Below are 14,750 nucleotides of genomic sequence, written 5' to 3' on the forward strand. Positions count from 1 at the left end.
TGTACCAGGAGCTTTACACCACTCCAGCCGACACTTGGCACTGCGCCTAATGATCTTGTGTGCAGCTGATCAACTATGGAAACCCCTTTCACAAAGCTCCTGACGCACAGTTCCATGGCTGATCGGCTGCACACAAGATCATTACGTGCAATGCCAAGTGTCAGCTGGTGTGGTGTAAAGCATGCCCCGGAATCTGCCCCGGAATCTCTCTGGGATCATAGCAGTTAGATGAATTTGGGTTTGGCAGATGACAAGAGAACCCTACCTACTGGAATGCATAGTGCCAACAGTAAAATTTGGTAGAGGAGGGATAATGGTCTCTTTTTGTACTTCAGGGTTTGAGCCCTTAGTTGCATATAAAAGACATTTTAGACAATTATATGCTTTCAACTTTGTAGTGACAGTTTGGGAAAGACCCTTACCTGTTCTAGCAAGCCTGAGCCCCTGTGCACAAAGCGAGCCCCATAAAGACATGGTTTGAGCAGTTCGGAGAGGAGTCATGACCTTGACCCCACTGAACACTTTTGGGATAAACTGGAACATTGTGAGCCAGGCCTTCTCGCCCAACATCAGTGTCTGACCTCACCAATGCTCTTTTGACTGAATGGGCACCGTTTCCAACAGACATGCTCCAAAATCTTGTGGAAAGCTTCCCAGAAGAGTGGAGGCTGTTAAAGCCACAACGCAAAATAAGAAATGGAGCACGGCAAAGAAACATACAGAGATTCAAAACAACCATTCACCTTCTGTTCAGCCACCAAGTAGCTCAACTTTGCTCTTATAAAATATGCTACTGAACTGCTGCGTTCATCCAGACTGTCTAACACACACACACACTCACAGAATCAGTGCGTGTGTGTGGGGGGGGAGTGGTCTCTGAGCGAGTGCTCACACTGCAGAGGAGGATCAACTGCTGCAGTGCTGCGTGGGTAAGGAAGAGAGGGGGAGAGAGACAGAGGGGGGGGGGGGGCGGGGAGAGATATGTTTATGTGTGAACACATGAAGGATCTCCATCCTGTGTGTGTTTGTGTGTGTTTGTGTGTGTCTACACACCTCAGGCGAAGAATTTCAGCACAGCAGTCAAAATAAGAAATCAGGATCATTGCATAACGGCGTTTTATAAAAAGAGCAATAAACACTTACAGAAATGAACTACAGGCCAGGGTAAACATGGGGTTGAAATAGGGGGAAACATTTCAAATTTCTTTGCATAATTCAACTATTAAGATGTGACCAAAGTCATTCAGAGTGGTTTGGTGTGAAACGGTTCACTGTAGAGACGCTTTAAAGTGGTGGTCATGGAACCAAACGTCACAATATCTGCAACACAAACACAGCCAGTTTATTTACCATCCAAAACCACCAGTGAACCTACACATTTCTCCTGATTTATTTATTTATTTATTTATATGTAATATCAACGATGATAAACGTTTTCTGGAGCACTATTTTGCCTTGCAGGAATAGGTTTTAAAGAACAATTATAACCAGACCAGACCGTTTTTTTTGTCAAAAGTATTGCAAAACTATGTCTCGGTTATCAGACGTTCTTCATAAGCTTTTTATGTGGTGACAGAAACCAGAGGTTGCAATGACAGCGACACAAATATGGTCATTTTATTCATTGTTCAAAACCAACAGTGATGGTAAAATAGTGGTAAGTCTGATGAGTTTAGACTTACATCTTAGCCATAAAACGTCCTGAATGTACCCCAACGTCACAAATGTATGTTAAAAATCTCATGTATGTCGCAGTGTCACATACTGTACATCAATTAGACCTGTTTCATGTAATAATTGTCTATGACGACACTTTTAGAGGTCCTGAACTAACGTCAGACGCCTGGTTCCCATCACCACCACTGTGAAAACGCCTGTAAGTTTCTCTAGAACGGAGCATTTCACACCAAACCAATGGTAACATCAACACTCACTATATCCTATAAAAAAAAACTCTGGATTCCCTTTTCAAATGCTTTTTTTATGGATTTGAAAATGGTATAAATACACTAACCATAACTATAGGTCCATTTGTGGACATTTATCTAAGGGCTCTCAATCACTAGCGTCTAAGCATTGGTCCCGTCATCTGGAGACCAGGAGGTGGATCCCCAGTGATGTTACCGCCATCCATGGACAAGGGTCCAAGAGGGAGTCCAAGAGGGAATAATTGGCCTGCGCCCCACCACCTCCACCCCCATCACCACACAGCACTACATAAACCAACACAGGCATCTGTTAGCTGACCAAGGAGAATTAGCAGTTAGCATTCTCCTCCAAGCACACTTAGCTGTCCAGTGACGTTGACAGCAGCAGGTTTGAAGAGATGTAAAGGTGCGTCACGTGACTCGAAACAGGCTTTTTAGCTTTCACAAGCCCAGTTTGGTGTGACAGCAGGAGACCTAGCTAACAGGAATTAGCCACAACTAAAACGGGTAGAAAACCCAAGTAAAAACGAAAAGAAAAATGTGAAAATGAACTGCAGATGAAGCAAAAGCTAATTAAGAAAAATATCCACACAGAATGGGGGGAAGCTCCGGGCCCAGCGGCACAAAATTCAGACAAAAGCAGCTCAAGACTGCATAAAGTACAAGCCACTTTCCCAACAAGCAAAGAACAGCTAACTACTTTAAAATCCAACGCTTTGTCCTCTTGGGTATGAAGATTAACCCATTTCATCCAGAATGCCCCATCCATCCATCCATCCATCCATCCATCCCAGCAGTCTTCGGGCGGACCAGAATGCCCCACTTAACTAAAATGGAATTGATTTTTCTAGAGAAACTTTTGGCCTTCTGGATGTTCTAGATGTCACTGACAGCTAATAGTGCTTTAGATGTCAAATCCTAGTGTACAATTTCTATTCATTTGCTTCGTTCAATAAACTTTTAAAAAACTTTAACTTTTGCACAGGTCACATTTTATATTTTTTTCCCCCAATGTGTTAAATTCAGTAAATAATCTGCAATTATGCATTAAAATGTGCAGTAATCGTGCAGTAAAATGTGCAGAAGTATGTTCTCCGTAAAGGAGCTCATTTTCACTTAGAAAATCGACAAAACTTTATTTGACCAATGCATCCAAACATTTGACTGGCTGTATATTAATGTCTGTTACCATCTTCAAATAAAACATGGCATGCCTTTTGCAAGCCTCACGTCTGCTATTAATCTAGGACGGGCGCAAAATCTTTATGTGCACTAGCTTAGCAGGAATGAATCACTAGCAGAAACCACACAGGAATTAGCATTACGCTCATGGCTCAACACAAACGGGCGATATGACGATATTTCATTGTTACCGTGACAAATTATGCCAAAACAGTTTTCAGATATTGTGGATATCGTTGGTACTTCAAGAACACTCCCTAACAAAAAGTTTTCATTATACAGCACTGGGTGAAAGTTTTAGGCATCTAAGCAAATGTTTAAACAGTTGACCTCAGCAGTGAGTTTATCACAATATACATTAGAATAAAGTCGTATTCATAATTCAAATAAACATCAAAACAATAAAAAGTAATGAGAATTTCTTGGGTCCAGATTTTTCCTTGACACCTTCACAGCCACCAGAGTCGTTAATATCATCAATGACATCATGAGCTCAATTTACTGAAGCACTGATTGGTGAGATATATATATATATGATTTATAGATATAGATACATATAGATGTATAGATCTATAAAATAGATTTTGAAATTGTGTCTTGGGTGCCTAAGACTTTCAGTACTTTACTCTCAGTACTGTAAATTACGCATTATTAGGCCTGTTTAATGCAGTGCAGTTTGTAAAGCACTGAATAAAAACTATTGTAACTGCAGATTTATTATTGTTATTATGGTATTTTTATATGTAGCACTACAGGTTCTATTTTGTCTGCTGCAGCTTAAACACACGCATACCATATATTGTGAAAATGTCTTGTGATACATTGAAAATATTGTGATATGTTTTTTCCATATCGCCCACCTCTAACTGTGACTATAGCCCTATAAATCCATAAAAGAAGCCATATTAAGATCCTAATCATGCACGGGCAGCCAGCAGGTATCTGAGTAGAGATTTCGAATGCACAGCAGCAGAGTCTTCCTGCTCACATGACAACTGCAAAAGAGAAGGATTTCAACCAGATTTTCAGGAGCACTTCTAACGGCAGGATCTCTCCGTGCAGTATGGTGCACACAATTAGCACGTGAACCAACACACTGACTGCAGCAGAGATGGAGCTTCCTGTACACACACACACTGTGCATATCAGTTCTGTATCTCTATCATTCAGATCACTTACTGTACACAGACTGAACCCTCTGAGGCCAAGACAGGGATAGAGGATCCTATCTGCATTGAGCGAAGGACATGAAAGATAGAGATACAGCCCCAACACCAGGGCGAGAGAGAGAGAGAGAGAGAGAGAGAGAGAGAGAGAGAGAGAGAGAGAGAGAGAGAGAGAGAGAGAGAGAGAGAGAGAGAGAGAGAGAGAGAGAGAGAGAGAGAGAGAGAGAGAGAGAGAGAGAGAGAGAGAGTAATTGTGTTCTTACAACAGTGATAGATCAAAGTGGCACTGCAGAACGCTGAAACAGCTCTTATACTCTCTCTCTCCCCGTCTCTTAATTATGAAGTAAATCAGCCAAGCACTGCAGTGAAGCCACTGTGACTTCATTAAGAGGACGCATGCCGCGACATCACCCCCCGCCAAGCACACTGTCACTGACCTGTCTACTGTTACATACTGTCAGAAGATGAAATGTACATCTTTCTACACGTTTCTAGTGTGAGAGGCGTGCTGTAATCGCTGTGGTTGTATTAAGCAATGGAATAATAATTGGAATCCTTTGGAAATAATTGCTGTTTGAGTAATATGTTGACTGTTTCTCACTGTACTTCACATTCATGCCAGAACCCATTAAGTGTCCTGAGAGCCACCAAATATTGTAACAACTGAAAGAACATAGAAAAAATAAGAAGACATAAGAAATGATAAAGTAGTCAAAATTTCAGTCCACTTTTATCCTCAATGCCCTGCTCTTTAGCATAGGTAAGATTTGTGAGATTGTGAATAAAAAACTGATGAAATAATGGCAATATTTGTTCTGTATTTAGATGCCATCCATTCAGAATAACTACCCAGGTCTGCCAATGGGTCCGAAGTTCTACCACATACCTCTATAGCCTAAGAATAATTCACCGGGTTGCATTGTAGTCCATGTAGTAACTGAACAACAAGCATTAATATGTATTACTTCTGGGTTTTTAAAGAGTTCATATTTGTAGTTCTGTAGTTTATCAGATAGATTAGCAAGTTAGATGTATATTCCAATTTGCCCAAGGACTCTTATTGGTGTAGTGTAGGGAGCCGACCCAGGAGGGGTCTACAGTGTGGAAGTGCTACCCACTGCACTACATTACTATACTACATTCATTGAATTCAGGTGTTCCAATCGCTTCCATGGCCACAGGTGTATAAAGCCAAGCCCCTAGGCCTGCAGACTGCTTCTACAGACATTAGTGAAAGAATGGGTCGCTCTCAGGAGCTCAGTGAATTCCAGCGTGGTACCGTGATCGGACGCCACCTGTGCAACGAGCACACTTCTCTGTCTGGCAATCCGATGGACGAGTCTGGATTTGGTGGTTGCCAGGAGAACGGTACTTGTCTGACTGCATTGTGCCAAGTATAAAGTTTGGTGGAGGGGGGATTATGGTGTGGGGCTGTAGTTTCAGAACAAGGAACTCTTAAATACTTCAGCATGGAGAGATTTTGGACAATTTCATGTTCCCAACTTTGTGGGAACAGTTTGGGGACGGCCCCTTCCTGCTCCAACATGACTGCACACCAGTGCACAAAGCAGGTCCATAAAGACATGAATGAGCGAGTTTGGTGTGGAAGAACTTGACTGGCCAGCGCAGAGTCCTGACCTCAACCTGATAGAACACCTCTGGGATGAATTAGAGCGGAGACTGTGAGCCAGGCCTTCTCGTCCAACATCACTGTCTGACCTCACAAATGAGCTTCTGGAAGAACGGTCAAAAATCCCATAATCACACTCCTAACCCTTGTGGAAAGCCTTATCAAAAGAGTCGAACCTGTTATAGCTGCAAAGGGTGGGCCGACATCATATTAAACCCTATGGATTAAGAATGGGACGCCTATACTATATTAGTATTTGTATATTTATTACATCATATCACTGCTATGGACAACATCACCAAGTCATTTTAAACTATATATATAGTTTCGTCCTTTGTGTAATATATATATATATATATATATATATATATATATAATATATATTTAACCAGTGAAGCGTACATCACAGAACAGAGATCTGGTGGAAAGCCATACCTCACATCCCTGTCCTGACCTTTCCAAATAAATACAGATTACTCAATCAAAGCATCTACAGTTTATTCTTTCACAATATACTGCAGCAGCAGGGCTCAACCTAATGGAGGCACTGTATTGCAGTACTGCCTCTGCTGTGCTACCAGAGATTGACGATTGTTAAGTGAAAAGCGTAACCCACACTCAGCCAATCAGACTGTATAAGTTGTAAGCCAATCATATCAGACCTGGAGAAGGATCTCGTTTTTTTTGCCATCCATCCATCCATCCATCCATCCATCCATCCATCCATCCAAGCAATGCAAGCAATTCACATTTATCTGATTGTACCGAGACAGAACTGATCTAGAATCAGTGTATAACATATTTAGGACTTTGCAGCTTATCCTAGAGAGAGGAGATAGCACTGACTTCTGTACCTGTGCTTGACCTGTGCTTGTTGTAATCGGATGAATATAGTGTTTAAGTCATGCTAACTGTGTTAAATACAAACCAACAAAGAGTCAGATTTACTGTTTGCCAGTTTGACCAAATAGATGAAGATTCTCTAAAAATCCATGATGAGCATGTAGGGGCCATTAAAACATTCTCCTGGGGGACGAGGGTTATGACCAGACCCTCCCACTACAGACTTACCCCCCAATCCATAAGTCATTAGTGATGCCTCTGCTGTTAAGTGTGATACTTCAGTGGTGTGCTTGATTGTTTGCATTTATTTATGAACATATTGTAATTTCACAACAACTCCGGCTCATCCACATCTACCTAGGCCCTTTGAAGTTCCTCCTAGAGCTGTAGATTGACAGCTCACATATGTATGATTCATCCAACAAGCAATTTGTTCTGGTCAATAAAAGCCACATCAGCCCCTACATTTGCTCTACTGTACTGCAATCTGAACATCACCTCCAACCCAAAACTGAGACATTTCATTCAGCCAATCAAGGACTTCTGAAGGCAACTATTAGATCAGCTAGCCGCTGATTATAGTTGAGGCTAAAGTCTGTGAGGGAGGTAGATATCATCTCGCTGACAACTAACACTGACTTTGTTGGGTAATCATTACAACACTAGCACTGAGTCTACACTGTTCTGTTGTGCTTTTGTATTGCTGTGTGTACCGTACATGTTGCATCAGTGAGAACAGTGAGGATGCTTTCCCCTACACTGTACTGAATAATAACCACGTTTAACTGAACTGAATTGAAAAATGAATAATATATTACATGCAGAACGCCAGACTTCGGCCTGACCAGAAACGCTACCTGACTGCAGGAACCTGGACCGTGTGGACGTTCAGAAGGACGCTGTCTCTGCTGACGTCAAAGAAAGTGTGTGAGCTCCGCACTCCTGTCCTCTGCTTGTTTATGTAACAGGAGGATCTCATCAAACTTTAATGAGGAGGGGAGCACCGCATTCAGGCAGCAGAGAGAGAGAGAGAGAGAGAGAGAGAGAGAGAGAGAGAGAGAGAGAGAGAGAGAGAGAGAGAGAGAGAGAGAGAGAGAGAGAGCGCGAGACAAAAACCAAGAAATATTAAGAGGGAGAATTACTTCTCTCTCAAATTACAGAGAGAGAAACAAGAGAGAAGCGGGAGAGAGGAGGAAAGAAAGAGGAAAGAGAGAGAGAGAGAGAGAAACGAGGGATTTTCTCTTGCTCTTCCTCCAGCTCTCCCTGGCATCCTGCGGACAGTTTGACGGCTCTTGTAGGAGTTGTAGTATTTTTGATGCCACCGTTCCGTTTCTTCCTCTAAACCACAGCAGTGCCGAACACGCCGGCCTTGGCTGAAGGTGCAGTTTCATTCGTCGGCTCATGACACACGAGCTGTGTCCAAATCTATACTCTGTTCCCTATTCAGTGCTTGAAACTGTAACTGTTGACATGCTGTCTATACAATAAAAGTCAAATACATTCTGCAATACCTAAGATTTCAATACCAGATCCATTGGATTTGTGGTATTAATCCTCACAAAATCAGTTTATTGTCTATGACTGCTGTTTTTGCTTTACAGCCAGCCATAGCGTCTCCCTACATCTACAAACACACTGCGAATTCTGTATAAACACACCCCACCAGAGCCAAAGACCTACACAGTTACATTAAGATTAAGAGACCCTTAATAGTCCCACAACGAGGAAATTTCACCTCTGCATTTAAACCATCCGTGAAGTGAAGCACCACACACACACTAGGGGGCAGTGAGCACACTTGCCCGGAGCGGTGGGCGGCCCAATCTGCAGTGCCCAGGGAGAAGTTGGGGGTTAGGTGTCTTACTCAAGGACACCTCAGTCATGTGCTGTCGGCTCTGGGGATCGAACCGGCGACCTTCCGGTCAAGAGGCTGGTTCCCTAACCTCCAGCCCACGACTGCCCATACTCCTTATCCCAAATGTGGTTAACCAGAAAACAGATGACCGGTGTCCGAGGTTTGTTTCTATGATTTTGTACTGGAGCTCCAAGGCTTTTACATTTACGGCATTTGGCAGACGCTCTTATCCAGAGCGACTTACAGTTTGATCATTTTTACACATGTAGGTGAAGGAAGTGTTAGGAGTCTTGCCCAAGGACTCTTATTGTTAGATTCTAGGGTGTTTTTTGCCCAGGTGGGGACTGAACCCTAGCCTACATCGTGGAAGGCAGAGATGTTACTCACTACGCTATACCAACCAGCTTTTGTAGCTAACAAAACAATTGGAGCTACAAAACTATGTAATATTTGCAATATAGTGTGCTATTTTATGAAATGATGCTCATTATATTCATTATGATCATGATTTATTATGCAGTACAGTATTTCAGGATCAAAATGAGTAAAAATGCATATTTCTAACACAAATACAACAATAAAAAGATTTCAAAAGAATATAAAATTTGAATAATATATTTAATATACACTCTCAGAAAAAAAGGTAGGACACTGTCACTGGGGCAGTACCCTCACTGTGGTACCTTAAATCAGGGAACATAACCATGTACCATAATCCACTGAATTCAGAGATCTGATATTGATGTTTCTAAGGTGTATTGACCCCACACGCCCCGTCTCATCGCCAGACTTTTTATTACATGGCTGTTTTTTTAAAAAGTAGTTTATAAAAAGATACAAATATCTACTTTTCCACTGGGAATTACTTATTTAAGGTACACAGTTGGACCTTAAAACCACTGTTGTGCCTTTGAGGGAACATTTACACTGTTTGTACCTTGATGAACGAATCATGTTCCTGCATGGTGCCTTTATTTCTAACTGTGTATGGGCCTGTGCCTGGTGAAGGTTAATCAAGTTACCACAGTCTAGTGATGGTGAAAATGTATTTACGATCAATTTAAAAAACAAAACAGTTAATTTATTGATTTACTTTGTTTAAACCACAGCAAGACAGCAGGAGTTCCACTGACCATACCTGAACTTTTAAATATGTTGAGTAGTGAGATGTCCTACAATACTACCACTTATCTTACCTAACATAGATGAGATTGTTCTAGGAATGTAGCTGCGCTGGTTAAGTGCACTCTGTGCTGCAGGCAGATATCATGCCTGTACAAAAAGGCACATTCTAGGATCCCCACAACACAATGTTGGGTTTCAAACTAAAAAGCATGACAGTATTGTCAGAAAAAAGGGATTAAAAACACGTCTCAGCTCTCGTTCATCAGGCAAAATGCCGCTAATTCTCAAGCTCAAGTTCATGTGACATTCGCAATTCCATTGTTTCCTGCTAGATTCATTACAGTTTGTATCCAAATTGAAAATGACGGTATACCACAACTTTCACTGGACTGCATTTTTTTTTAAATAAAAATAAAATAAAGATAATAAAGACTCAACTCACACACTATCACTAAATTTTCTCTCACGTCTGCTTCAGTGTGAGGGACTGTCACAAAATCACAGGTAAAGCAAAAGAAAAAAAAATCTACAACCTGGTTTATTTTCCAAGAGACTCTGTTACCGGTACAGGCACAATAGTATAAACATGTTGGTTCACTTGGTGGAAGAGTTGATGTTAGGGCTGCTTTCTGGCAGGCCAAAACAAACGTCCTCATAGGTCACACTTTGGGCAGCCCTGGTCTAAACACACGAAAGGTCGCGTGCGGTAGTGACAACAATGACACACAGATAATCTGCCTTTAACGGCCTTCTGCACACACACACGGCGGTCCTGCTACCCACTTATTAGAATGCACATCACACACCTGCACTCTGAAGACCTGCTACACACCTATATTAAAGATGCATCAATTAACACAGTCACACAGTATTAGAGAGCAGAGCCACAACGTTTTCATCAGGCTACGTGCATGTAAAGGAATGTTCATCAGAGGAACGTATCCCAGCACATGTTTCTTTAATTACCTATTTTTAAATTTTTTTAATTACTTTTTTTTATTATTGTTATTATTACCTAATATTTAATTGTTTTAATTCTAATCACCTCTCCATGTCCATTTGAAAAAAGCTATTAATTAAAATTCGATTTCTTCATATTACTCAGGCATTATTTTCCATACAGGTTTGTAAATGAGTAAAATTACTAGTGAAAAATATTTTTACAAAAGCATGCGACTGTACTTTTCCCTTTTTCTTGACAGATTCTACTGTAATACAACATGCCAGGGGTAGTTCTTGTCAATGGCTGTTGTTTCTCTACTATCGCATCAAGCACAAACCATAAGCTCTCCCAATGGTTCCTAATGCTGCTCCTACAGTCCACATGTCCTGCACATTTTAGTGCTTCTCCTGCCCTAAAACACCTCCTGAAGGGTTTGTAAATGAGCTGAATCAGGTACGCTAGAGCAGGAAAACAGTAAAATGTGGATTGCAGGGGTCTACAGCAGCAGCGCTGGGGAACACTGAGCTATTGGTTTACACTGAAGCTCTGCATCAGGCGTTATGGCGCAGAATGAGTGGAGGGAGGAAAGGCTGCTGAGATTTTGGCCACTTTTCTCCCTCCTACATGTCATCAAACATCACATGGCTGATCAGTGATGATGCTGAATGTACAGAAGCTCTGGGGCTACACACTCTTTGGTTTAGGGGTCAATGGCCTATTCCAGGCTGGTATGAAGTAAATACTATACTGTCATTATACTGCTACATATTGTGGTTATGATGTTCCATATACAACGTATTACAGATAGAGACAATGATGAACCCCTGAATAAAGACTGCAATATTTTTACCAAAATGATTTGGATTTATTAAACAGACCAAATTTTGCATCCACTGGGCTGCTTTTTCCTGCTGATAACAACCCGATACCATCAACCTTCAATGATCAAAACCATGAATGTGTTAGTGACCTCCAAAGTGCTTAAGCCTCGATTCATCAAAAATACTCACAGCATCTGGGACTGATCAGGGATTGATCAGTCGGTCTCACGAAGTAGGATTGCTTGTTCGCCCAGCCGACTTTAAGCTTAGTACTTGCAAACTCTGCACTGTCTGACTCGTGACAGTGGATCACTTTTTTAATATGATGTATCATCACGGCAGCTAATGCCGCTCGCCAGAACTTCGGATCATAAGCAGCACCTGACCAGTCAGGGCTCAGGCACATCAGGATCAGCCTTCTGCAACGTTAGAATCGCAAGGGCCAGCATTACAATACAAATTTTAAGAAACAATATAATCAGACAGTCCTATTAAAGACCATATACACCAACCATTTGGCCATATGCTTCACACATATACCAACAGTCTGACCATAAACATGACAGGTTTAACCACATACACCAAAAGTGTGACAACATGAACTAATTGTTTCACACACACCACTGGTCTGACCATAAATACAACCAGTTTGACTACGCACACCACCGGTCTGACCATAAATACAACCAGTTTGACTACGCACACCACTGGTCTGACCATAAATACAACCAGTTTGACTACGCACACCACTGGTCTGACCATAAATACAACCAGTTTGACTACGCACACCACCGGTCTGACCATAAATACAACCAGTTTGACTACGCACACCACCGGTCAGACCATAAATACAACCAGTTTGACTACGCACACCACCGGTCAGACCATAAATACAACCAGTTTGACTACGCACACCACCGGTCAGACCATAAATACAACCAGTTTGACTACGCACACCACTGGTCAGACCATAAATACAACCAGTTTGACTACACACACCACTGGTCAGACCATAAATACAACCAGTTTGACTACACACACCACTGGTCAGACCATAAATACAACCAGTTTGACTACACACACCACTGGTCTGACCATAAATACAACCAGTTTGACTACACACACCACTGGTCTGACCATAAATACAACCAGTTTGACTACGCACACCACCGGTCTGACCATAAATACAACCAGTTTGACTACGCACACCACCGGTCAGACCATAAATACAACCAGTTTGACTACGCACACCACTGGTCAGACCATAAATACAACCAGTTTGACTACACACACCACTGGTCAGACCATAAATACAACCAGTTTGACTACACACACCACTGGTCTGACCATAAATACAACCAGTTTGACTACGCACACCACTGGTCTGACCATAAATACAACCAGTTTGACTACGCACACCACTGGTCTGACCATAAATACAACCAGTTTGACTACGCACACCACCGGTCTGACCATAAATACAACCAGTTTGACTACACACACCACCGGTCTGACCATAAATACAACCAGTTTGACTACGCACACCACTGGTCAGACCATAAATACAACCAGTTTGACTACACACCACTGGTCAGACCATAAATACAACCAGTTTGACTACACACCACTGGTCAGACCATAAATACAACCAGTTTGACTACGCACACCACCGGTCTGACCATAAATACAACCAGTTTGACTACACACACCACTGGTCTGACCATAAATACAACCAGTTTGACTACGCACACCACTGGTCTGACCATAAATACAACCAGTTTGACTACGCACACCACTGGTCTGACCATAAATACAACCAGTTTGACTACGCACACCACTGGTCAGACCATAAATACAACCAGTTTGACTACACACACCACTGGTCTGACCATAAATACAACCAGTTTGACTACGCACACCACTGGTTTGACTGAAATAACCCAAGCAACCACAATGACGGCCTCCATTTGAACTTCTCCACCCACCCTCAATATAAAAACAGTATAATTCACCGCAACTTTTAACCCTCCACTCATATTCCTGCCCCTAAACAGCCCAGCATGGTTTTAAATGTCTAAGTAAGTGCATCTGGCTGTAGATCCAGCATTACATCACTTATAGCAGTGCATGCTGCTGCTGTCTGCGCCAGAGCTCCATATACCAGACTGATGCAATGCAACACACACATACACGTGCACTACCACTGCAGCCGTCCACGTCTTCACCTCATTACTGAAATAAACCTCATCAAACTCCGGCAAACGCGTTAAGGCACTGCCACCCACGTTCAACAGTTCTTCCGCCGTCATGTAATGCAGCTCACGTCCCAGCCCAGTGTGTGTCTCCCACACAAAGTTCCCCCTGCACTGCACATTTCAGCGCTTCCCTGCTCCTACACACCTGATTCAACTCATCAGAGCATAAACATACTCCACATCACACACACACACACACACACACACACACCTCACTCTACAGCAATGAGAACAATTCATGTAGCTCTCAACAGGGGACTTCATTACACATCATTATAGATCATTATGGACCATTTGAAGTCATAATACAGTGAATGAATGAACTGCTTGCCTAACGTTGCTCTTGAAGTCCTTCCTCAAACATGCCTGATTCAGCTCATGGGCTCACAAACTCACACACTTCACAACACACATGTATGTGCATACATCCCTGCCATCACTGCCACAGTGTAAACAGCCTAAAGCAGGTCGCTCTCGGCAGATCAGTGCAGCTCATTTCACAGCCTGTCACTGAAAGGCATTATAGATCACTGTAGACCCCATAAAGCATAAATCTGCAGACTCAGTCAGTTGCAGTGAATTATTTAGGCCAGTCCTGCACCTCCAGCCCCACTGCAGCGCACAGTTCCGCGTCTTCCCTGCGATGACACACCTGACTCAGCTCAGCATCGCGCTTCCAGAGCCCGGGCCGGGTTCACCGTGGGCGCGCTAGAGCGGGTGAGGCAGTGAAACGGGCGGTATGCCGCATGTGTGCGGACTGTGGCTGCGGACTGAAGGGAAAAAAACCCCGCTGCTCTAGTTCTGCAGCTTATCAGCGCCGACACGACCGAGGACCACCGCTAAAAGACAGACGAGCGCGCGGCAGAGAGACGCACGCGCGCGCGGTCATCATCACGCTCGCGCGTTTGGTACTCACGGTGCGTAAGAACTGGATCTCATCCTCGCCTTCACCGCCTTCCGCCATGGTGGAGCCGCACAACTGCAGCCCTGCGCGCAGAGGGA

At 42.8% G+C, this 14,750-nt stretch overlaps 1 protein-coding gene across 29 annotated transcripts in view; it reads right to left on the reverse strand.

The window, feature by feature from the left end:
• ryr2a (ryanodine receptor 2a (cardiac)) overlaps positions 1 to 14,750 on the reverse strand; it is a 352,340-nt gene extending 337,590 nt beyond the window's left edge. For all 29 annotated transcript variants that reach the window (XM_037544154.1, XM_037544155.1, XM_037544139.1 and 26 more), the window contains exon 1: positions 14,665 to 14,750. In XM_037544154.1, coding sequence (XP_037400051.1) covers positions 14,665 to 14,712 — 48 coding nt within the window. In that variant the 5' untranslated portion in view covers positions 14,713 to 14,750. The remainder of the gene's footprint in view (positions 1 to 14,664) is intronic.

The sequence above is a fragment of the Pygocentrus nattereri genome, chromosome 13 (genome assembly GCF_015220715.1).
Source record: "Pygocentrus nattereri isolate fPygNat1 chromosome 13, fPygNat1.pri, whole genome shotgun sequence".
NCBI classification, from domain to species: domain Eukaryota; kingdom Metazoa; phylum Chordata; class Actinopteri; order Characiformes; family Serrasalmidae; genus Pygocentrus; species Pygocentrus nattereri.